This window comes from Eubalaena glacialis, chromosome 15 (assembly GCF_028564815.1).
Source record: "Eubalaena glacialis isolate mEubGla1 chromosome 15, mEubGla1.1.hap2.+ XY, whole genome shotgun sequence".
In the NCBI taxonomy this organism is placed as follows: domain Eukaryota; kingdom Metazoa; phylum Chordata; class Mammalia; order Artiodactyla; family Balaenidae; genus Eubalaena; species Eubalaena glacialis.
Genome location: NC_083730.1, coordinates 66,748,631 through 66,772,494, shown reverse-complemented (window position 1 = coordinate 66,772,494; position 23,864 = coordinate 66,748,631). Strand labels below are relative to the sequence as shown.

Here is a 23,864-nt window from a genome sequence, read left to right as displayed (position 1 = left end):
AGACAATATGGTACTGGCACAAAAACAGAAATATAGATCAATAGAACAGGATAGAAAGCCCAGAGGTAAACCCACGCACCTATGGTCAACTAATCTATGACAAAGGAGGCAAGGATATACAATGGGGAAAAGACAGTCTCTTCAATAAGTGGTGCTGGGAAAACTGGACAACTACATGTAAAAGAATGAAATTAGAACACTCCCTAACACCATACACAAAAATAAACTCAAAATGGATTAGAGACCTAAATGTAAGACCAGACACTATAAAACTCTTAGAGGAAAACATAGGAAGAACACCCTTTGACATAAATCACAGCAAGACCTTTTCTGATCCACCTCCTAGAGTAATGGAAATAAAAACAAAAATAAACAAATGGGACCTACTGAAACTTAAAAGCTTTTGCACAGCAAAGGAAAACATAAACAAGACGAAAAGACAACCCTCAGAATGGGAGAAAATATTTGCAAATGAAGCAACAGACAACGGATTAATCTCTAAAATACATAAACAGCTCATGCAGCTCAATATTAAAAAAAACAAACAACCCAATCAAAAAATGGGCAGAAGACCTAAATAGACATTTCTCCAAAGAAGACATACAGATGGCCAAGAAGCACATGAAAAGATGCTCAACATCACTAATTATTAGAGAAATGCAAATCAAAACTACAATGAGGTATCACCTCACACCAGTTAGAATGGGCATCATCAGAAAATCTACAAACAACAAATGCTGGAGAGGGTGTGGAGAAAAGGGACCTCTTGCACTGTTGGTGGGAATGTAAATTGATACAGCCACTATGGAGAACAGTATGGAGGTTCCTTAAAAAACTAAAAATAGAATTACCATATGACCCAGCAATCCCACGACTGGGCATATACCCAGAGAAAACCATAATTCAAAAAGACACATGCACCCCAATGTTCATTGCAGCACTATTTACAATAGCCAGGTCATGGAAGCAACCTAAATGCCCATCAACAGACGAATGGATAAAGAAGATGTGGTATTTATATACAATGGAATATTAGCCATAAAAAGGAACGAAACTGGGTCATTTGTAGAGACGTGGATGGATCTAGAGACTGTCATACAGAGTGAAGTCAGTCAGAAAGAGGAAAACAAATATCGTATATTAATGCATATACGTGGAACCTGGAAAAATGGTACAGATGAACCGGTTTACAGGGCAGAAATAGAGACACAGATGTAGAGAACAAACGTATGGATACCAAGGGGGGAAAGTGGCGGGGGTGGTGGTGGTGGTGTGATGAATTGGGAGATTGGGATTGACATATATACGCTAATACGTATAAAATGGATAACTAATAAGAACCTGCTGTATAAAAAAATAAATAAAATTCAACAACAAAAAAAGAGAGTCTAAGGGCCAGCTTTAAAGACATGGGGGGAGAGTGCATACAGGGCATGGAGGAAACAGGACTCCCTGGGAAATGACTGAAGGGATTTCCCCTGAAGCACCGCCGTGAGTTTTGGGAGTAAGGCAAGACGCCCTAAAGCTCACCGAGAGGAGAAGCACCAGGCCAGCCCCGGAGACAAGAAAGCAGCAGGAGAGGCTTCTCAATCCTTGAGGAAGCACCTCTGCCCTAGAAGTCCACATGCATCCATACTGACATGGCCTCCCTGGAGCCCCTTTCCTGGAAGCTCGTAGAACAAGGCAGTGAACCAAAAAGAAGAAAACCCAGGATACAGGAAGCAAGAACCCCAACACTGGAGCCCTGCAGGAGACAAGCCCCTGAGAGGGCCTCACCCCCGAGGCCTCCAGAAGGGAGGTGCGGAAGGACAGACAGCCCAGCAGCACCAAGCTTGTGATAACTGCACCGAGAGGTGACTGAAGACAGGGGAAGACTCAGCCGCAGGCACACAGAACTCTAGGCACATTTCTAAGAAGGCACGTTTTTCCCAGGGAGTGAAAACCATCACAGTCTGCCACTGTGTTCGGCTGTGAACGTCTGTCCTTGTGGCCCTAAACATTAGCGTTCATTACCCATTTACCCAGAAGCTGAAACACTGGTGGACAAGGGAGAGGCAGAGATAACAGCTGTGTTCCCAGAGAAGGTCAACAGATAATCATAAACTCATCACCGTGATGACCCGTGCACGTGAGTTAGAACCACGGACGCCGGCCAGAAAAGAAAGCCCGGAGTCAAGGGGAGGACACGGGGAGTCAAGGGGAGGACACGGTGAGTCAGGACCACCGCAGTCTCTTGTAAGTCATATCAGTCCTTGACTTTTAAAATTTATGCACAAATATTAGTTCGATAAAAATCAAATGACAGGGACTTCCCTGGTGGCGCAGTAGTTAAGAATCCGCCTGCCAATGCAGGGAACACGGGTTCGAGCCCTGGTCCGGGAAGATCCCACATGCCGCAGAGCAACTAAGCCTGCGAGCCACAACTACTGAAGCCTGCGCGCCTAAAGCCCATGCTCCGCAATGAGAGAAGCCAACGCAATGAGAAGCCCACGCACCTCAAAGAAAAGTAACCCCCACTCGCCGCAACTAGAGAAAGCCCGCGTACAGCAACGAAGACCCAACACAGCCAAAAAAAATTAATTAATTAAAATAAATAAATTTTTTAAAAAATCAAATAACAAAATGCACCTAAAGAGTGTGCCACCGACTCTGCCATAAAGAAATATTCAAGGAACGCCAGCTATGAAGAAAGGCCTTCCTCGCCTTTCTATGCCTTCCCTACTTAGTCCACGCAGAGACAGGAAGCTCCGCTCCATCAGCAATGCCCACACCCACCTGCCCCAGCATTCTGCAGTTCTCCTTGGACCCCTTGGCCAGAGTGTGGTCAGAGGCACCGACCCAAGAGGGGCCATCGCACACCGCCCCTCACGGGACAGGCAGCTTCCCTGGGGCTCAGACAGCCGACGGGCGGTCTTCTCTCGAGCCTGCCCCAGCACCCAGGTGGCTTCAGCTCGGAGTCAGGAAATGAAACACAGATGGTTTAGTCACCAACTGTAACCAGAGCAAACTACCTGTCCTTAACTCAGGGAGCCTGCTCCACCTCACTGCAGCTGGAAGCCTGTTTGCCAAACTACATCCCAGACTGCGACCCCTTCCTGTTCTCTTTCTCTTCACTTTCTTATCGGTTTAATTAAGCTCTCCAATTTCTGCTTGCAAGATTTCTCAACCCTCGACGAATTAGATCAATGAAAGAACGACACCTAAAGAAGCTACCGCTGCTCTTAGAAGCATATGTCATTATTTAAGCTACAGAAGCTACACAAGTTTCATCATTTTCTCCATTCTGCGGGTTTGACCACAACAGAACCAGGATGCTGGAAAGACCTCTTGATCCATCCAGGCAGTGGCCTCTGGGCTCCAGGCCTTGGACCACTGTGGCTCCCCAGGTTCCAGCCCTGAGCGTGTCCCACTCACCACTGGGCAACCATGTGGTAAGGACAGACTCTACCAACCCAAGAGCTTATTAAAATGCTTATCTCACATGACTTTGTAAAATATTTGGGGGGAGGAAAGCCCTATCTTCCAGAGGTCTGCACTCGAGTCCCAGCAGTGAAAATCATACGGTATCTGGGAAGTGACTGAAGATAGTCCAGGAGGGGGTGGAAAGGGATGGGTGAAACACTGGCCATATGATGCTAACTCTCCAAGTAGCTGGGAGACCATACTTCCATTATCCCTACTTCTGTGAATGTTTGGAAAAGTCCATAATGGAACTTTTAACAAGATAGGAAATAAAAGGGTTATCTCAAGCACACAGGATGACTGTGCAGAGATGCCTGAAGGAGGCTCACTCCCAAGAGTGCCCTGCAGTGGGGCCCTCTGGGCCATCACACGGGGAGCAACCATGCACTCCGAGTTGGGTCTCCCTCGGCCTAGAGAGCTTGGGCCTCTGGAAAGTGGGAACTGATTAAGTCTCACAAAACCTGCTCCCATAACCAGAGGTCGGTCCAGTCCCTCCCCACCCAGACAGAGCCAGACTATGTGGAAGAGTCTCGTCGGCCAGAAGACTCGCTGTGTCCAGCCTCATGTGAACCTGGGCCATGGGCACACAAGTCCCAGCCAGAGTCCCCTCAGGGGATGAACCTTGGTGGTGAGAAAGCCACCACTCAAACTCGAACTCAGAGTCTAATTGCACTTAAGAAACATGGGTCTGTGTGTGTGTTGGCATATTTAAAATACATACACATCAAGTCATATGCCCAAAGAAACAGGACTGGAGGAAAGAGATCAAAATGTCAGCAACAGCCATCTCTGAGCAGAGAAATCACAGAAAATACCCTCCTGTTTTGAAATCATCTGCAACGTTATCTGAAGAGAATGAAGTACCGCACCCACCAGCCCGGAACACACTGACAGAAACAGGAGGTGGAGACGGGCTGGCGCTGCCAGGACTGGCTTCCCTGCGCCCACATCCTCTCGCTCCGCTCCACCCACATGCCCCTCGGGGCCCCAGCGAGGCGCTCCTGCAACTGACGCTCTTCCAGGTCTGCTCCCTGCTTCTCCCACAGGCAGCTGGACTTCTCTCCTCCAGAGGGTTGACACCCCACACACCCTGCACTTCATCACCCTGCACTCACCTCTCAGAAATTAGCACAGGATCAGGGCTCGCCTCCCTCACACGGTCACCCAATTCTGCAGCTTCCTTCCTGACAGCTCTCTCCCTCCTAAGCCATCCCTTCCATTCCTACTGTCTCTGCACCCGGTGGGTCAATCTGAGTGCGCATTAACAATTAACAAAGTGCTTGTTATGAAGGCAGCTTCCTTGACAACATCGGATGTTGGCAAAGATGTCAACAAGGGCAACTCCCCCACGTGGCTGGTGGGAATGTCAACTGGTATCACCTGGGAAAATCATTTTCCAGACGGTGCTGAAGCTGAAGGCCACCCCCGCACCTGGTCAGAGCCCAGAGAGCAAGTACTGTACTCACAGGAGACAGGACCCAAAGCAGCCCTGGTGCAGTGTTCACACAGCCAACAACTGGAACTCACCCCAATGTCTGTCAAACGCACAACAGGACAGTACGGGGTGGGGAGGGGGGCGCGGTCATGCAGTGGAATAACGGCATGAATAAGAACCTGCTGCCTACGAGGACAAACGTCACACACGTGACTCTGAACGGAAGAGCCCAGACCCAGGGTTGCAGAGCTTGGGATTCCAGCGACAGGAAATTCTGGAACAAACGTCTCCATGGCCCGGAAGTCAGGAGAGTGGGGCAGGGGCTGCACCGGTTGAAGCACAGGGTGCTGGACCTGTTCAGGATGCAGTCTGGGCAGCTGGCGGGCATTTTAACGGTGACACGTGTCCTTGGGCAGCTCACTGCATGGGTGGGCTTTACTTCAATACAAAGAAACACTATGGGAGCCTGGTGAGGGCCCCTGAGCCCGGCCCCAGGACCTGCCCCAGCCCCACCCTCAGGTTTGGACTCCAATGGTCTGGGGCCTGAATTCCAACCCCGAGCCCCTGGCAGGGATTTCCTGCTGCACAGTCTCAGGCCTGAATCCTCCCTGCCATGACTCACAGCAACCCGATGGGTGTGAAGGGCCTGCGGTGGCCCAAAAGGGCCTCTCAGGGCAAAGCTGGCATTCTCTGCACTTTATATCAGGGGCTCCAGCCCACACCCAGCAGCCAGATCACTTCCTCACACAGCACCTCTGATGAGGATGGAAAGGAAGTTGGAAAGAGGGAGAGAACAGGAGACAGTGGGGATGGGAATGAGCCATTTCTGAAGCAACAAGCACTGCCCCCACACCCCCAGGAGCCTGCACTGGAAGGAGCAAGGGGTGCACAGGCTTCAGAGAGCAGGAGCCCCCAGGCAGGGCCTTCTGCCCCTCCCCGCCTTGCCACTCCTCTCCCGGACTGGATGCCAAGTGGCTGAGCACAAAGGCTGACCTGCAGCCAGGCCACACCTCAGCCCTGGTCCCTATCCCCCTCCCCACCCCTCCGCCTGAGTCCCAGGCAGAGCTGCGAGAAGCCCACAGGGCCAGGGCGAGGAGGAAACCATGTCCAGAGGAGGGAGCCAGACAGCACCCAGCTGCTACTCGCCAAGCCTGAGCACAGAGCCATGTGAGAGAACCGGTGAACGGAGGGAGAGCACGCCAGAGCACTCTGCTCTGTCCCTGCAACTCTATGTCTGAAACGGTCTCGGAAAAAAAAGCTCAAAGTAAGGTCAAATGTCTCCTCCAAGGACTCACTGCCCCAAATAAGTTACTCCACCTGGATACTTAACTCATTCAATCAGGAACGGTTATTAACAGGCCCCGCCTAGGTTAGCAAGAGACTCCTTATTTTTTTTTTTTGGCCACTGCAGCTTGAGGGATCTTACTTCCCGGACCAGGGATTGAACCTGTGCCCTCAGCAGGGAAAGCTCGGAGTCATAACCACTGGACCGCCAGAGAAGTCCCAAGAGATACCTTATTAAAGTGGAGGGGAACATCCCTCTCTCACGGGGTTGTGGTTTCAAGATGATTATGCCTGGGCTCCTAATGCATCCTCCTCTGTCTCCGGGATCAGGTACTCATTCGCTTATCTGTTAAACAGAACCATCTAGTAACACCCTGGACTCCCCTGTCTTTAGATGAATGTCTCAATCAAAAAAAAAAAAAAAAAGGCTCAGCATTCCTTTCCACAATGCTCCCTGCAATTACCCTGCATCCCTCACCTAAGACAAGGCACCATGCTAGGAGCTCACTGGGATGCAGAAGTGTATGACCAGGTCCTGCACTCAACAAATTTATAATACTGTTGGCAAGGCAAAAAAAATAATAATGAGTGTAAAAACAGCAAAAAAGAGTTCATCTGTTCAGTTCATGCCAGGATGCATCCAACAAGGGCCCCACAAACTCAAGAGGAATTAGGGACCACTGTAGGCTGAGCCATCAGGGGTCATGAGGAGGGAATGAGGCCAAGACCAGACTTCCGACAGGGCAGAGAAAGAACGACAGAGGGCAAGCCAGCCGTGACTGCAGCCAGAGGGCCTGACGTGCAGCAGGAGTGTCTGGCTGGGGCTCTCCCACCAGCACAGAGGGAGGGTCAGCTGGAAAGGTTAATTTCAGATGGAAAGCAGAATGCTTCTTAGCAGGGGTGGAAAGAACGGCTGTGCTGGCACCTGGCCCAGGTGACGGAGGACACCCACCGTGACACAAAGCACATGGCGACTTTCCACCTTATGGCAGCTGCCTGTGACCACGGCTCACCTCCTCCTCATCTGTAGACAGGGTCTACCTCTCCTTCAAAAGATTTCTGATTACGAAAGAAATACATGTTTACTGTTAACAAGCGACGCACATACATATATATACTAAAAATTACAAAGAAAATTAAAATCACTCAGATAACCAGCCAAAGATGTCTATTTAACAAACTCAGCCTGTACGCCATGTTCCACGGCTCCTGAGGATGCCAGTTTGCCAGCATCCCTGCATGCGCAGTGCTATGACTTTCTCCAACTCTGAGGTGAAGGCCCATCAGGTTGGCCCACCGTCACTCTTGGAGAGGCAGGAATCAACTCTGATTCAGAAACTCTCATAGTGTCCCTGCCACGAGGGGTTCAGACCAGGGCAAACAAGTGTTCAAACAATTCAGATGCAAACCGGTAACAGAGCATGGGTAAAGAGAGGGGCATGGTGGGTGGCTGGGTGTTCTGGGAGGGCGAGTGGGATAGGACTGCAAGCGCTCAGCCACGGGAAGGACAGGTCTCTCAGGCAGGGGAACAAGCAGGAGGCAGGGTGACCAGGTCAAGAACGGGGCTCCTGTGAGGATCTGGGGCAGCCTGGCACGGTGGGGGCAGCAGGCAGGCGCAGACCCTGGAGGAGGGATCCCGGCTCAGAGCTGAATCCATAGGCTGCCATGCACACATTCTGGGCATCAAAGTGACTGGAGAAAGAGGGTGGAGTCCGTGAAGCAAGAGCTGACAACTTGAAGCTGAGTGGTGAACACACAGGCATGGGGTCTTTAAACTACTCGGCCCTATGATCCACATTGAATTTTTAAAAATCCAGCAGAATTCCTTTAAAAATCGACCCTCTAGGTACGTAACCAATATCACTGCCCTGAGGAATGCTTTTCAGGGGCAGGTACCCCTTGCCCTTCATGACCAGGGCAGGAAAATAATCACGTGGTCACGGTCCTTCCCACCCCAGAATGACCACCATGGGTCCTGGACCAGCCATAGCCACCAGGTCAGGAATGGCAGTAACAGCTGGAAGACTTCTGACCAGGAATGGACGTAAGGGATGCAGCTGGTAGGGGAGTGGGGTCACCTATGAAAGGATGCTGGTGTAGCTGGGGACTGGCTACAGCCTGTGCAGAGGCCAAAGATCAGCCGGGGCTTGCGGTGCTGTGCCAGCAGTGTTGTGCCAACTGCAGCAGAGGGGCCTGCCACCCTTTGGGGCCCAGTGACCCATGGGGAGTTGCTAAAACTGCCAACAGGATGCCTACCGGCAGCAGCTCCTCCAGCGGGCTCTCTCGGTGCACCTGGCTTGGGTTAACTTCCAGGGCCGTCTCCCCGCTTCCCCAAAAGAGGCGTGACCACTCTTTCAGGTGAAAAAGTGGTTTGCCTCTCCAGTCCTGCTACGGTTCAGCAAGCACTCCTCTGTGACACGCATCCATGCCTCAGTTTCCTCACCCTACACGGGAGTAACAAGTGCGCCCGCCCACTCTCAGGGCCAGCACAGAGGCTGTGGGTGAGCCAACACGACAACTCCTAGAGCAGGGTGCACAGCACACTCCCATGTTTCAGCTACTGTTGTCGCTGCTGTTGAGAAAACCCTGGATGACGGAGGGCTCCCATCCCCTCATGTCACTGTCACTCCTGGCCTGAGGCAGTAGAGCCAAGGGTCAGGACTCGGAAGTCAGTGTCTCACCAATCACTTTCTAGTTTCTTCGCTGGGACTTGTGGTGACCAGACAGGGCCCCTGGCCTCGGGGCACGGACATTCTGGAGGTGGGCTGTACACAGACATCAGCCCAGTCACGCGGATGACAACTGGGCTATGAAGAAAGCGGTGGGCTCAGCAGCTTCCCCGCTGGAGAACAAGGGCCAGAGTCACACCAGGGAGGCACAGGGCTGCTGGGAGGCCTGGGTGGGCTAAGCCACAGAAAAGGGTCGGCCAAAACTCAGTGGCTTCTGCCCGTGAGAGGGACCACAAGCCACAGGCAGCATCCGGACATGCAAGTTTCAGGACACTCCCCGTCCTTCTGAAGACCTCTCCAGACCCTTGGAAGTTGCTGTTTGGTTGTCTGTTCTCTTCTGCTTTTTTGCTTTGTTTCATTTTGTTTCTGGCTAAATAGCACTCGACTTTCTCCTTCTGGTCTAGGCTGAAATCTCCACACCTCCTAGGTCCCCGACCTGGAGCTCACACCTCCCTAGGGGGCCTTGGCAGAAGAGGCAGCTGACCAGTCTGCCCTCACTCTGCTCCACACTCCCTCAGCCCTTCGTGGCCCCTGACTGGAACCCTGATCAGGGCTGCCCTCCCCCAGGGTGTCCTCCCCTTGCGATCTGTTCAGCCCAGCAGACATTTACTTACTCCACGCCTAAAGATGCAATCTGCTGTACTGAGGGGTGGGAGGTACAAAAGTCTCAAGACTAAGATGGGAAGAGATGATCAAGGTGGTCCTTTCATGTATTCACCGTTCGCCAACCCCGTGGCATGCGAGGCGCTGCTCACTTCTCACAAACGCTTGTTCTCCGGGAGCTGACAGACCAGACACGCGTGCTCAACACTAACCCAACACCCCAGGAGGCAGGCCCAAGGCCCCCAATGACCAGTTCGGGGGCTCTAAGGGGGGCTGCTCCTGTGGTCCTGCAGGGAAAGTGGATGTTCCACAAAAAGCCCATCTGAACCCACCAAGAGTTTCACAACTACCCTCCCCAGAGGCTCCTGTGTCATCAATCCCCTAACCAGACTCAGAGGTTCCACCTTCACTCCCCAAGGCTCCTTCTCCTGCCAGGGCCTGGGGAGGGGGTGTCAGGGGACACATCACTGAGTCCCGAGCCCTCTGCTAGAGCGCGAGTGGAGGTCTCTTCCTTTTCCCTCCCACCACCCCTGTGAGACAGACTGGAATCCTGCCTTCGCATGGATGAGGGAGATGACCCAGAAAGGTGACGTATCCAAGGTCACTCAGCTCACACATGGAGAAAGTGGGTGTTCCCAAGCTTCACAATGGATGCTGGCGCAGGTAATGAAGGCCACTGTCGTTGAGAAGGTGGCACACACAACCCCCAGGAAAATACCTACTCTTGCACTCTTTAGCAAGTGGTTTATAAGCCAGGTGCCATGCTTCACAGGATTGGAGTCTTAACGGGAAACTCAAAGGGGCTGAGATACAAGATATCAGGGGGTGACCCACTTTACGCAGGGTGGGCAGAAAAAGATCTTGAGTATTTGATATTTAAGCAGACATGTCAACGAGGAAAAGGAACTAGTCATGAATACAGTGAGGGGAAGTCTACCCATTGTGGAGTATCTTAAATACTCGATAACAAATTGTTTAAAGGGAGAGAACAAAGAAAGAATTTGGAATGCTCAAGAAGCTGAAAGACCAGAGAGGGTGGAACGGGGTGGGGGTATGAGAGGAGGTGGCTAGGCCAGGCTGGGGTGGGGGGGGTGGGGGACATCTGGAGCTCTGTTCTGACTCTGAGGACAGTCACTGATGGGTTGTCAGCAGGGCAGTGGCGAGTGAGTGGAGGCAGAAGTCCGGGGAGGCCCGGAGGAGGCAGAGGCAGTGCAGGGCTAAGAAGAGGCTGCACTAGAGTCCCTTCAAAGGCCCTCCTAACCAGCCCCAACTCCAAACTGCTTTTCCTCAGTTGAAGCCAGGAGCCGTTTATTCAGCCTATTCTCTCGGGAGCTACTCAAGAGAACCAGGTGAGGACAGGGAGCCGGCTCTCAGATGCTTCCCCTCCCACTGAAACTTCCCAGGTCTTTGCTTGGCTTCCCTCGTTCAACTGTAAATTACCTCGGTTCAAAACATTTCCCAAGGGACGTCCCTGGCAGTCCAGTGGTTAAGACTCCGTGCTTCCAATGCAGGGGGGCACAGGTTTGATCCCTGGTCTGGGAACTAAGATCCCCCACATGCCGTGTGGTGCGGCCAAAAAAAAAAAAAAACAAAAAAAACATTTCCCAACTCGGCCAACTTTAAACAACAGCATAAACACTGGAGAAAGTCAGAATTAACAACATGTCAGGTATCCTGACCTTTTTTAATGCTGTGAACACAATAAATCAAGGCACCAAGAATCACGGCTTTCAAAGTGAAACCTGGAGGGAAAACAGACAAATCTGAGAACTGAGAACACCCACATGATGTCAGGCAGAAAGCCTCTGAAACTGCTCATCCCAGTGGTGGCAGGCGGAAGGGCTCCCTAGAGTGCCCAGGCCTTAACCCCGGAACACGCCAACAGTAGATGCAGAAGGGCCTTTCCAGATGTAATTAAGGTTATAGATGTGAAAGTAGGGACATCATCCTGGATTATCCAGGTGGGCTCAATCTAATCTGAGCCTTTAGTAGAGAATTATTTTCTCTGGTTGAAGGCAGAGAAATGGGGCAGAAGAGCCCACCCTTGCTGGAGGGGGCCACATAGAAAGTGTGACAGAGAATGGAGGCAGCCCCTGGGAACAAAGACTGACCTCGGAAAGGCTAACAGCCAGTTAGGAACGATTTCGCCTCAGTCTTCCATCTCCATGGAACTGAATTCAGCCAACAACCTGAATGAGCTTGAAAGCAAACTACCCCAGAGCCTCCAGGAAGAAATGCACCTGCCAATATCTTGATTTCAGCCCTGTAAGACCCTGAGGAGAAGATTCAGCTGAGCCCACTTAGACCTCTGATCTACAGAAACTGTCAGATAATACACCTGTGTTGTTTTTAAGCAACACAGTTTGTTGGCAGCAACAGAAGAGTAATACCCAAGCAGTAATCTGGCAAAAAAAAAAGAACCCAGTTTCTCTAGAAGCAGAAGGAGGCTGAATCAAAAAGTACTCAGTCGGTCCTCTTCAATGGCCCCCCCAGCCCTCTGACACTCCCCCACCTGTCCCGTTTCCTTTGGTGGCAACTCATCCTTCCCGTCCTTAAATTTTGGGCTCCCTCAAAGAGGACTCTCTGCCCTGGGGGCCTTTCTTACAAGAGCCCTTAAGTGGGTCAATCCTCAAGATTTCATCGATTGGTAACTCCAACATTCACTGATTCTGCAATATCGGCACAATTGTCCCCAGACGATTCCACCACAGGGCCCGGAGCCTAGCTCTCCAGTCCCCACTGCCTGAACTGGACTGAGAGCTTCCCTGCCTTCCGCCCCACTTCCTTCCTTGCACACTGCTGCACCCCACCCCCTCCATCCAGTTAGTCATCAAGGACCATCTGCGCTCGCTCTCTGCTTTCTCTGGAATCGTCGTCTTCTTTCAGTTTCTACCACTGCCTAATGCAGGCCTTTAGAATCTCTTGCCTGACTAGGTCATTCCACAACCATTTTATGGAGCGATGTGATACACAGTGCTCTAGCAGGGGGAATACAGGCATGAAAAACGACAGGTCCCCAGACCCCAAAAGCTCAAAACTCTCATAATGGGCCTCACTGGCCTCTCTCCTCTGTTCTTGATCCATCTCCGGAGACTAAGGGGATCTTCCCAACTCTGGTATCTCACCACCTCAAAGCAGGCCCCATGCCAAATAGAGGCTCATCTCCCCAGCACAGCACTCCCACCGCTAACGGGTCAGCCCCCGCTGGCTCTCCTTGCACGATCATCTCCTCAAACCCCAGAACTCAGCCTAGCACGAGGTCCTCCACGCGGTGGGCACTCACGCTACCCACTCCTCAGCTTGCAGTGATGGCCCTTCACACTCCTACTTATCATTCTGGGGCTCAGTTTATTCGCCGCCTACTCCCCAAAACTGCTTCTGGCCTGCTCAAGCAGACTGTCAATTCCAGTAGGAGAAAGCCTGCCCTGTAACTGCGCCTTGGCTGCGGCGCGTCCCCCAAGGTCAGGGGCTGATCCCCGCCAGCACAGCCCGCCGGTCCGGCAAGCCCGGTAGAAGACATTAAACCAACACGCAGCCGGTGCGGAGGAGCGGAAGCTCCGCGCGCGAAGCCCAGGACGCCCGGCAGCTCCTGCATCGATGGTCTCAGCAGCTGAGACTGAAGAGGAGGCACCAACCCCAGCTCTTCACTCCCACTCCCGACCGAAGGTCGCTTCCTGACAGCCTCTTCCTGCCACCCTCCGGCGAAGTCCACGGGGGGGAGGGGGTCACCCGTAGATTCTCGCCCCCACCGCCCCTTCCGTCCACCCCCTCCGCCCTCGCCCCGAGGCGCTTTCTCCGAGGAGGAATCGCAAAGCGCCCACACCTGCAGAAGCCGCCACTGGCGACCCCGGCCTCCTCCGTCCGCAGTGGGGCGCAGAGCTAGGGAAAGGTTGCCTCCCAAGCACACAAATGACGAATGAGAAAGCTCAGGACGATGACTCAGAAGCCGGGGCTCGCCGGCTGGCAGAGTTCGGCCCAGGAACGCTAACCCGCGACCGCGGCGGCCGAGACCGAAGGGGACAGAGGGGAGGGCCGCGCCCCGGTACCCCGCGATCCGGCGCCCGGAACCCCCCGGGGTTCCGCGAGGAGGGCTGAGAGGAAAGATGAGGAGGGGAAGGCTGAGGGGAAGGCCGGGGGTCGCGCCGCCGCCCCGGCCCCTACTCACATTTGGCTGACCAGCTTCTGCCGGAAGGCGGCGCTCCGCCAGTCGGTCTCCTGCCCCGAAACGTCCATGCCGGTGCCCCGCTCCCACCGCCCGCGGCCCGCTCGGCAGCCGCCGCCTCAACCGCAGCGCCAGGCCCAAACCCGGAAGCCGTCGGCTGCGTCCCGGCCGCGCCGGAAGCGGAGCGGGGATTGTGGGAACTGAGGCGCGGGCGGGGGCCTGTGGGAAATGGAGTCCGCGGGCACCAGGGAGCCCCACCCCCGCCGCGCTCCCAGCCGCCCGAGACTGACGGCAACTGCACCTCGTCGAGTGCCTAGCCTGCGACCCTACTGTGGGCTGGCCCTGCAAGTCCAGGGGATCCGCACCCCTCGGGGAGGCCGCGCGCGGCCGCCCGCTACCTGAGCGGATGCCGTGGAGAGATTGTTTATCAGAGATTTATCAGCCACCTGCTGTGCCCCTACTGTGTCCGCACGATCCGGGCCCTACTTCCCGGAGGCTGCCTTCCAACGCCGCATCCCAAGAGGGACCAGACGATGCTTCTCTCCATTAGACTTTTGGAATCTCATATCCCACCAATGGCTATATTTTGTAGGGGTTGGAGATGTGAGGAACCCAAACCACACTGTTAATTTTTAGACACAGTCTTTCCTGTTTGGCCCAACAGGAGAACACCTTCCAGATGCTCGCCGACAGCGCACAAACTTGCTGAGTGGAGGAGGCAGGGGAGTTGGGGGCAGGCGGGAATGGACAGGGGGTGAAGCCTGAGGATACTTTTAGGAGGATAAAAATTCTGCCAGACTGAACCTATGGGGCCTTGTCTGTGGCCCTGCGGAGGGAAGGCAGGTGACAGAAATCCTAAGCCCAACTTAGGTCCACAAGTACTAAATAGACAATCACCAAGATGGGCCTCACAGAAAGTGAACTGGCACCTACTGATGCCTAATAAGTGCCTGGCCCAGGAGGGGCTGTGTCCACCCCGTGTCCCTGAGCCCCAGGCAGGAGTAGGGGGTGGGAGGGAGGGATTGGGAGAGGAGGGAGTGAGCAGGTTCCCCAAAGGGGCCCCTCTTGCCCTCAGGTTTCAGGTTTTGCATTGATAGGAGAGCTGTTCACAGCTTCAAACTTTTTGCTCTCATTCTTTCTAAAATAATTTTTTAAAATTCTGTCCTGGGAATTCCCTGTCTGTCCAGTGGTTGGGACTACGTGCTTTCACTGCCAGGGCCCGGGTTCAATCCCTGGTCGGGGAACTAGGATCCCACAAGCCACGTGGCCGCCAAAAAAAAAAAAAAAAAATCTGTCCCTAGGGTGATCAACTTGTCCTGGTTTGCCCAGGACTCTCCTGGTTTTAGCTCTGAAAGTCCGTGTCTTGACGACCCCCAGGCTGACCAGAATGGTTCATCACCCTGTCTCTATCCCTCTTGCACATTTAATAAAACAGATCTAATGCACATACCATATAATTCACCCTTTTAAAATTCAGTGTTTTTTGCTATAGTCACATAATCATAAGGTTGTGCAACCATTACCACTGTCATGAACATTTTTAAGTTGACCTATAAATGTTTCTCTGTGAATCACTGGAAAGGTATAACTGCGGTGTGTCCTATATTGTATTTGGACTTCAGAAGCGTTTTGTTATTTAAATCCTCAGCCCTGCAGATTCCATTTACCAATTTATGGAAAACTTTGGTCTTACAATTCCATTGGCAAAGCCAGCCCTCACTGTCAAATCCTTAGACCCTTGGGGCTTTTGGAAGAAGAGGATGGACATCACATCCAACTCAAGTGAGCTTGTTAACGGGGACCCCAGGACACCTCTCCCTATTCTGCACACTGGTTCTTTTTTTTTTTTTTTTTTTTTTTGGGAGTGCGGAGTCTTATCTACTGCGCCACCAGGGAAGTCCCTGCACTCTGGTTCTAGGAAGGTGGAGAGAGCACGGCACATAGATTCACAGACAGACTGACAGACAGAGGCCCTGTTAGGATGTGATTTCTTTTACGTTATGATTCCTACTCATCGTGTATGAAACCTAAAGGATTTAAGGTATGTTAAGCTAAGTTTAGTAGTTCAAAATGGAGTCACAGTGGCCAATGTGAATTTCCATATTAGTTGTTTTGAAACATCACTAAAGAACTGGGAGTGTCTGTGATAAACTGAGAGTGTTACTTTAGATAAGAAAGCTGTATGTCACTGGAACAGAAGGAGCAACTGATAAAGGCGAGATCCCCTCCCCTGGGCATAACCGTTGCTCCTTAAAAAGAGACCACCAAGCTGAGTAACTCAGAGTGTTCCAGATGGAGGCTGCCAGAGAGCTACTTCCCACTCTGCTTATCCAGAGACCCATTGCTGGACTGGAGACCCTGCTTGTGCAGAGACGCCTCCTTCCTGACTTCTCCTCAGAGTGGTTTGTGACCCTCTTTTCCCTACTTCAACTAACCTGTGTCGTGTGCTAATTGTGTGCAATAAGCTGAGTGATTCATGAATTAAATATTGGCTATGGATATTGTATGTCTCCAATCCAGTGATTCTTTCCTGTCCTTACTGTTGGGCCCTGAGACAAACAGGTCCAGAATGTTGTCAAGAATTTGTCATCAGGATAAACTTAAGTGCTACACCCTTTGGTGTTTGTTCCAGTCTTCTATTTCTACTTATCCCTTCCTCTGGGGCCCAGAGGTGGTGATACCTTGGTTAGAGTTTGGATGGTGACGAGGAAAAGAGAGGTAGAGACAGCTACAGACCTCTTGGCCTTGGGGAGAGAGGGAGGCCACAGGAAGGTTGATCCTGAAATGGACCTGCATGGTTTAGACCCTGGGGAGGAAATGATGGAGGAAGCTGAAGCTGGCCAGAGGTGTGACTGTATCCCACACCACTTGGGGCGGGCCCCTGGCTGGGCTAAATCTCTGTTCTGCTGGTTCCTGAGGCTACCTTGCCATAGCTGGACCCTGTCACTGGCCACACATTTGGTGGACACCATCCTGGGCCCTGCAGGAGGCAGGAGCTGGAAGCTTCACAGGTGGAGGAATATTCCCCCTAGAGAGCACTGCACACCCTCGCAGAGGCTCTGGCTCTCTCCTTCCAGCCTCACATAGGGACCCCTCTGATACCCCTCCTCACTTTGGTGCTCAGTCCCTGGAAGGTGCTGACCTGCCCCTCCTGAAACCACACACCTCAGATGGGATTTGAACCCAGCCAAAACTCAGATTGGGACTCAAACCCACTGTCTTTTAATTGAAATCGCACACCTGGTCTCAGGATTTAACAAAGCTCAGGTTCTTTATGTCTCAGCGCAGAAGGAATTCAGCAAGAGGCAAAGTGATAGGTGAGAAGCGGGTTTATTTAGAGAGATACACATTCCATAGGCAGAATGTGGTCCATCTCAAAAGGTGAGGGCAGCCCCCAAATATGCGGTGGTTAGCTTTTATGGGCTGGGTAATTTCATAGGCTAATGAGTAGGAGGATTATTCCAACTATCTTGAAGAAGGGGCAGAGGTTTCCAGGAAGTTGGCTTTTTATGGTCAGCCTCGGAACTGTCATGGCGCCTGTGGGTGTGTCATTTAGATGCTAATGTATTACAATGAGCGTATAATGAGGCTCAAGGTCCACTGGAAGTCGAATCTTCCACCATCTTAGACCTCGTCGCTTCTAACCAGTTTTTGTCCTGTCCTCAACGGCTATGTCATTTTTTTTTTAAAGGTTGTGCCCTGCCCGCTTCCCTCCTGTTTCACTTCCATCCCAGCACCTGCTAGATGTAACCCATCTTCTGTGTTTGGCCTGGAGCCTGCAATCATCTATGAGTGTGGTGTTGGGGGTCAGTTATTGCTTCTAAAAGCAGCACACAGTAGAAACTTTAGAAAGGACCAAACATTATAAATCCCATCACTGAGGCAGCCAATGTTCATATTTAGGTAAATTTCCCCCCTCCCCCACCGTTAGTTTAAAAAATAAAACAAGTCATGAGTTGGATGCCATCTGAATCCTGTATTTAAACTTACATCATAGCAGAAGCATTGTCTCAAGTATTAACAACTCTTTATTAACCAGAATTTTAATTATAATTTAAAGTATAGAACTACATCATGGGCAAATCTATATACAGACAACTGTAATGGGTGTAAAATACACACAATTTTAACAGCAAGATCATATGCCAAGGGCTTCCCTGGTGGCACAGTTGTTAAGAATCCGCCTGTCAATGCAGGGGACACGGGTTTGAACCCTGGTCCGGGAAGATCCAACATGCCATGGAGCAACTAAGCCTGTGCGCCACAACTACTGAGCCTGCGCTCTAGAGCCCGCGAGCCACAACTGCTGAAGCCCGGGCGCCTGGAGCCTGAGGAGAAGCCCGCGCACCGCAACAAAGAGTAGCCCCCGCTCACCGCAACTAGAGAAAGCCCATGCGCAGCAACGAAGACCCAAAGCAGCCAAAAATAAACAAATAAAATAAATAAATTAAAAAGAAGAAAAAAGATCATATGCCAATCTGAAATAGGAGGGAAGGGGGCAGGGCACAACCTTTAAAAGAATGACATAGCCATTGAGGACAGGACAAAAACTTGTTAGAACCGACGAGGCCCAAGATGGTGGAAGATTTGACTTCCAGTGGACCTTGAGCCTCATTATACTCTCATTGTAATACATTAGCATCTAAATGACACACCCACAGGCACCTTGACAGTTCTGAGGCGGACCATCAAAGGCCACAAAGTGGGCTATGGCCCACTTCCTGGAAATCTCTGCCCCTTCTTCAAGATAGTTGGTATAATCCTCCCACTCCTTAGTCTATGAAATTACCCAGCCCATAAAAACTAACCACCTGGGGGGCTTCCCTGGTGGCACAGTGGTTGAGAATCCACCTGCCAATGCAGGGGACACGGGTTCAAGCCCTGGTCCGGGAAGATCCCACATGCCGCGGAGCAACTAAGCCCGTGCGCCACAACTACTGAGCCTGTGCTCTAGAGCCCGTGCACCACAACTACTGAGCCTGTGCTCTAGAGCCTGTGAGCCACAACTACTGAGCCCACGTGCTGCAACTACTGAAGCCCGTGCACCTAGAGCCCGTGCGTGCTCCGCAATGAGAAGCCCGCACACCACAACTAGAGAAAGCCCATGTGCAGCAGCAAAGACCCAACACAGCCAAAAATAAAAAAATAAAATAAATAAATTTATTAAAAAATAAAACTAACCACCCCATATTTCAGGGCCTCTCATCTTCTGAGATGGCCCACACTCTGTCTGTGGAGTGTGTATCCCTCTAAATAAATCCACTTCTTACCTATCACTTTTTGTCTCTCACTGAATTCTTTCTGTGATAAGACATAAAGAACCTGAGCTTCCAAAACAAAGGCGGGGGGGGGGGGGGGGGGGAGGGGGGGGACGACTTCCCTGGTGGTCCAATGGTTAAGGCTCCATGCTTCCACTGCAGGGGGCAAGGGTTCGATCCCTGGGCCCTGGTCATGGCTAAAAGAAAAAAAGAGTGATTGCTACATCACAGCCCCTAGATTACCTGCTGCAGGTCATCCCACAGAACCGATGCAGCCCGGTTTATTTATGGACACATGTTGCAGGAGAAGGGGGTGTGAGAGGATGGTCATGTCCCAGGAATCGGGCGAGTCCCTGGGACTGGCTGCCAAGTGAGGGTCCTTGGCTTCGTGCAGGAAAGAATTCAGGAGTGAGCCACAGTAAAGTGAAAACGAGTTTATTTAGAGAGGTATACATTCCATAGACAGAATGTGTCCCTCTCAGAAAGGGAGAGTGGCTCCGGGCTGTGGGAGTGGTTAGTTTTTAGGGCTGGGTAATTTCAAAGGCTAAGCAGGAGGATTATTTCAATTCTTTTGGGGAAGGGGCGGGGATTTCCAGGAATTAGACCACTGCCCACTTTTTGGCCTTTTATGGTCGGCCTGGGAACTGTCCTGGCCCTGGTGGCTATGTCAGTTAGCTAATGTATTATACTGAGCATATAATGAGGCTCAAGTTTCACTGGAAGACACACTTTCCACCGTTTTGGACCTAGTTGGTTCTAACCAGTTTATATCCTCGATGGCTGTGTCATTCTTTTAAAGGTTGCGCCCTGCCCCCTTCCCTCCTGTCTCACATCCACTTTGGTTCTGCTTTTTCACAATTGAAAATAGGCCACAGTGAACATCCTCCACTACGCTGTCTCAATTCCATCTGGGGTATTTCTCCAATGTAGATACCCAGAAGTGGCATTGTTGGCTTGCAGAGAGCCACTGTACATTTATTTAAATGTTAATAGCTACTACCAATTGTTCTAGGTATCAGTTATCTAGTGCTGCTGCATAAGAAATTACACCACAGCCAAGTAGCTTAAAACAACAATAATAAACATTCATTATCTTCCACCCTTTCTGTGGGGAATTCAGGAGAGGTTGAGCCAGGTGCTGGCTCAGTCTCTCTTGAGGTTCCAGGCAGATGTTGGACTCCTTCCAAGGACCACAGTCCTCTGACGGCCTGGCTGGGGTGGAGGATCTGCTCCCAAGGCAGCTTGCTCCTAGCTGGCAAGGAGGTGCTGATTTTGACAGAGGTCTTGGGTCCATGCAGGCCTCTCCTCAGGGCTGCTTGAGTGTCTTCATGACATGGTGGCTCATGGCCCGCAGACAGAGCAAGACAAAAGGTGCAATGCCTTTTATAGTCACACACGTTTCCTTCTGTCTCATTCTGTCCCTTAGAACCCGTCACTAAGTCCAGCCCGCATTCAAGGGGAGGAAGGGAGATTGGGTTTTACCTTTTGGAGGGAGGAGAGTCAAAGATTTTGCAGGCATGTTTTTAAACCACTCTAAGCTCCAAATTGGCTGTTCCAACTTACATTTCCATCAGCAATGTATGTACTTTCCCACCCTCACCAACTGCTGCTTCATCTCCCCCTACTTTATATTTCGCCATGTTGATGTTGACAAAGACTCTCCTTGAGCAAACTTTAGTCAGCTTCTCTGAGCGCTCTTGACTAGGCCTCCGCTGTGGCACCTGTCCCCTTCTTGGCCTGCCTAGCCCCGCCTAGGCAAACCATTCTGCCCAATCAGTTCAGGGAGAATCCCCCCCACCCTTGAAGTCTGATCAAGTTCCTCATCCCCCACTCTGGATAACCCCATTGGGCCAGTGTAGTAAGAATCCCCCATCCTTGATGTCTCAAGTTAATAGTTTTTTTGGGGGGCCCCACCGCACAGCATGCGGGATCTTAGTTCCCCGACCATGGATCGAACCTGTGCCCCCTGCAGTGGAAGCGCAGAGTCCTAACCACTGGACCGCCAGAGAAGTCCCTCATGTTAGTAATTTTACATCCAACGACCCCCTCAGTCTGCTCCTTTGCTTCACATCCCCAGCTATCTTTGCTGTATCCAGAGTTGAGCCTGAGCTCTCCCCTACTGACAACCCCTGATTGCAATAGTCTTCCTGAATAGTCTTTCTTACTGTTTTAACGAATGTCAGAATAATATTTTCTTTAACAGTGTAGGAAAATGTGGTGTAGCATTTGCATTTCCTGAGTATTAATGTGATTGAACTCTACTTCCTTTGTTTACACCCTCTGGGACTTCCTCTTCTGTGAGTTTGCAGTAAAGATCCTTTACCATTTTTCTGGTTGGTTGACTTTTTTTTTTAAAATAAATTTTATTTATTTATTTATTTTTTGGCTGCGTTGGGTCTTCGTTGCTGCATTGGTCCTTTCCTTCAAGATGCTTTCCGCTGTGTTGAGACTTCAAATCTTCCATTATCTATACCAGCCCTTTTATTTTTTATAATAAATTTATTTATTTATTTATTTTACACAACAGTGCTCCAGTTTTTTTAAAAAATTTATTTATTTATTTATTTTTGGCTGTGTTGGGTCTTTGTTGCTGCACCCGGGCTTTCTCTAGTTGCAGTGAGCGGGGGCTACTTTTTTTTTTTTTTTAAATAAATTTATTTATTTTTTATTTATTTATTTTTTATTTATTTATTTTTGGCTGTGTTGGGTCTTCATTTCTGCGCCTGGGCTTTCTCTAGTTGCAGTGAGTGGGGGCTACTCTTCGTTGTGGTGCGTGGGCTTCTCACTGGGGTGGCTTCTCTTGTTGTGGAGCACGGGCTCTAGGCGTGCGCGCTTCAGTAGTTGTGGCTCACGGGCTCGAGAGCGCAGGCTCAGTTGTTGTGGCGCACGGGCTTAGTTGCTCCGTGGCATGTGGGATCTTCCTGGACCAGGGACTGAACCCATGTCCCCTGCATTGGCAGGCGGATTCTTAACCACTGTGCCACCAGGGAAGTCCCTATATCAGCCCTTTAACCAGTCTCTCTGCTTCTGATTTCTCTCTACTCCAATTCCCTCAACTTGTATTTACTTAGCACCTACTGAGAGCCAGGCCAGCCCTGTTCTCGGTGCAGGAATACAGACATGAAGGAGCGGATAAAGCTCGTACCCTCAGGGAATGGAGGATTTGCTAGGAAGCAAACACATCCCTGGCAGTACACCCCACTTCTGAGGCCTCCCCCACCTTGCCATTCCTCTCCTTGTGAACGTTACTGTGGGGGAACCACAGACTTGATCCAGGTGGATTTTGAGATGATGGTCCCTCCAGCTTAGAGAATACTGGGGCATGTCCTCTCCCCTGAGTCCTGGCCAGTGGCCCCCCTTGCTCCTGACCTCCTCCCCTCACTCATCCGCATGCTCCCCATCCGTCAGCTCCTCTCTCCTACCCTGGAGGTGTCCTCCTTCAGTCTCTCCCCTCACACTGTCGTCCCATCTGTCCTCTAAGAGGTTGGGCCTCTGAAGCCTGTCTTCCTGTCCTCACCTCCTTTCACACCTCAGTCACTGCAGGCTGGCTTCTGCCACCCCGAGGAAAGGCCTCCCCTACCCCGGCCCCATTGGGCCTTTGAGATGACTCCTCCCCTGTCCCCCTTGGGTGCCCCAGAACACCATTGTGCTCTGCGCTCAGCCCACCCTCCTTTTCCCCACACCTGTTCTGACTCGGTGTATCACCTCCAGAAGTGCATGACTCCCCCAGAAAGGCCCTCAGCTGGACATCTGCAGCCTCCTTACCGTCCTGGGGCGATGGTGGGTCTTGTCTTTCCCTAAACCTGCTCCTGCTCCAGGCTCCTTGTGACAAGGGTAGCCCCACTGTCCACCGCCATGTCTTGGGCTCACCCCTCCTCACCCATCACTCCCCGGTACTGGGGAACCTGCCTCCCTCCCCAAGTTTCCAGCTAGCACTGTCCTTTGACCTCACTCCCTGTCCACCTGAGGCCACAGCTTCCCTGATGCCCCCTCCAGTCCAGTCTCTGCAACAGGTGCTGGCATCTGCCGCCCAGGCTGAAGGCTGAAGGCTGCCTTCAGGGCCACATCCATCTCTAGAGGTCCGGGTCTGGTCTCTAACTTTCCCTTCAGGCTCAGAAACTCCTGGCAGCCTGCCAACCACTCGCTTGGCTGCATCTGTCCTCCATGCCTCTGCTAACACTGTCCCCTTCCTGGAATGCTTTCCCGCTCCCCAAAAGTCCTCATCTGTTACACAGCTGGAGGGTTACCACCTCCGTAAAGCCCTCCTGGAAGCCCTCTCCCATTGGGAACCGCCGCTCCTCGGCTGGCCCTGTCTCCGAGTCCTCTTTAGAGCCACACGCAGCTGTCTACGCTCAGCCAGGACAGTGCTTCTCTTTCACTTACTTTCTCCCTCTTCCACGTTCGCCCACCGTTCTTTTTAACCTCGAGCCAGCCCCAGCCACATGCTCCTCCACAGCTCCCCACCCTCCGGACGCGGCCATCACCCATGAGCCTCGGAGGATGGGGTCCTCTGGGGGTGAGGCGGAGAAAAATGAACGCAAGAGCCGCCGGTTGGAGTGGTGGGACCCGGCTGCGAGCTGGGGAGCGGATTTACTCCAGAACCTCAGGAAAACACCTGTTCACACTGGCGGTGTTTTATGTCCCTGCCAGCATCCAGCAGGGGGCGGGCGACTCAGGGGACCGCGAGGGAGGGACCGAGGGGAGGAAAGAGGAAATGGATTTACAGGGCCCCACCCTCGCCAGAACGCATTCCTTCACGTCCTCCTTCATGTCCTCATTCTTTTTGCGTTCTTCCGCGCCCGGCGCCGGGGTCGGGAAGCGCGCGGAGCCTCGGCCTCCAGGGAGTCTAGCCTCCGCCGGGCCCCGCCCCCCGCCCCGCCCCACGCCCCGCCCCGCCCCTGCCAGGGCCACGCCCTCCGCCCCGCCCCGCC

The 23,864-nt window shown here is 52.0% G+C and overlaps 1 protein-coding gene across 2 annotated transcripts in view; it reads right to left on the bottom strand.

The window, feature by feature from the left end:
- The window catches only part of MED15 (mediator complex subunit 15), a 61,767-nt gene extending 47,923 nt beyond the window's left edge, over positions 1 to 13,844 (bottom strand). For both annotated transcript variants that reach the window (XM_061170421.1, XM_061170422.1), the window contains exon 1: positions 13,679 to 13,844. In XM_061170421.1, coding sequence (XP_061026404.1) covers positions 13,679 to 13,746 — 68 coding nt within the window. In that variant the 5' untranslated portion in view covers positions 13,747 to 13,844. The remainder of the gene's footprint in view (positions 1 to 13,678) is intronic.
- Between the last annotated feature and the right edge of the window lie 10,020 nt (positions 13,845 to 23,864).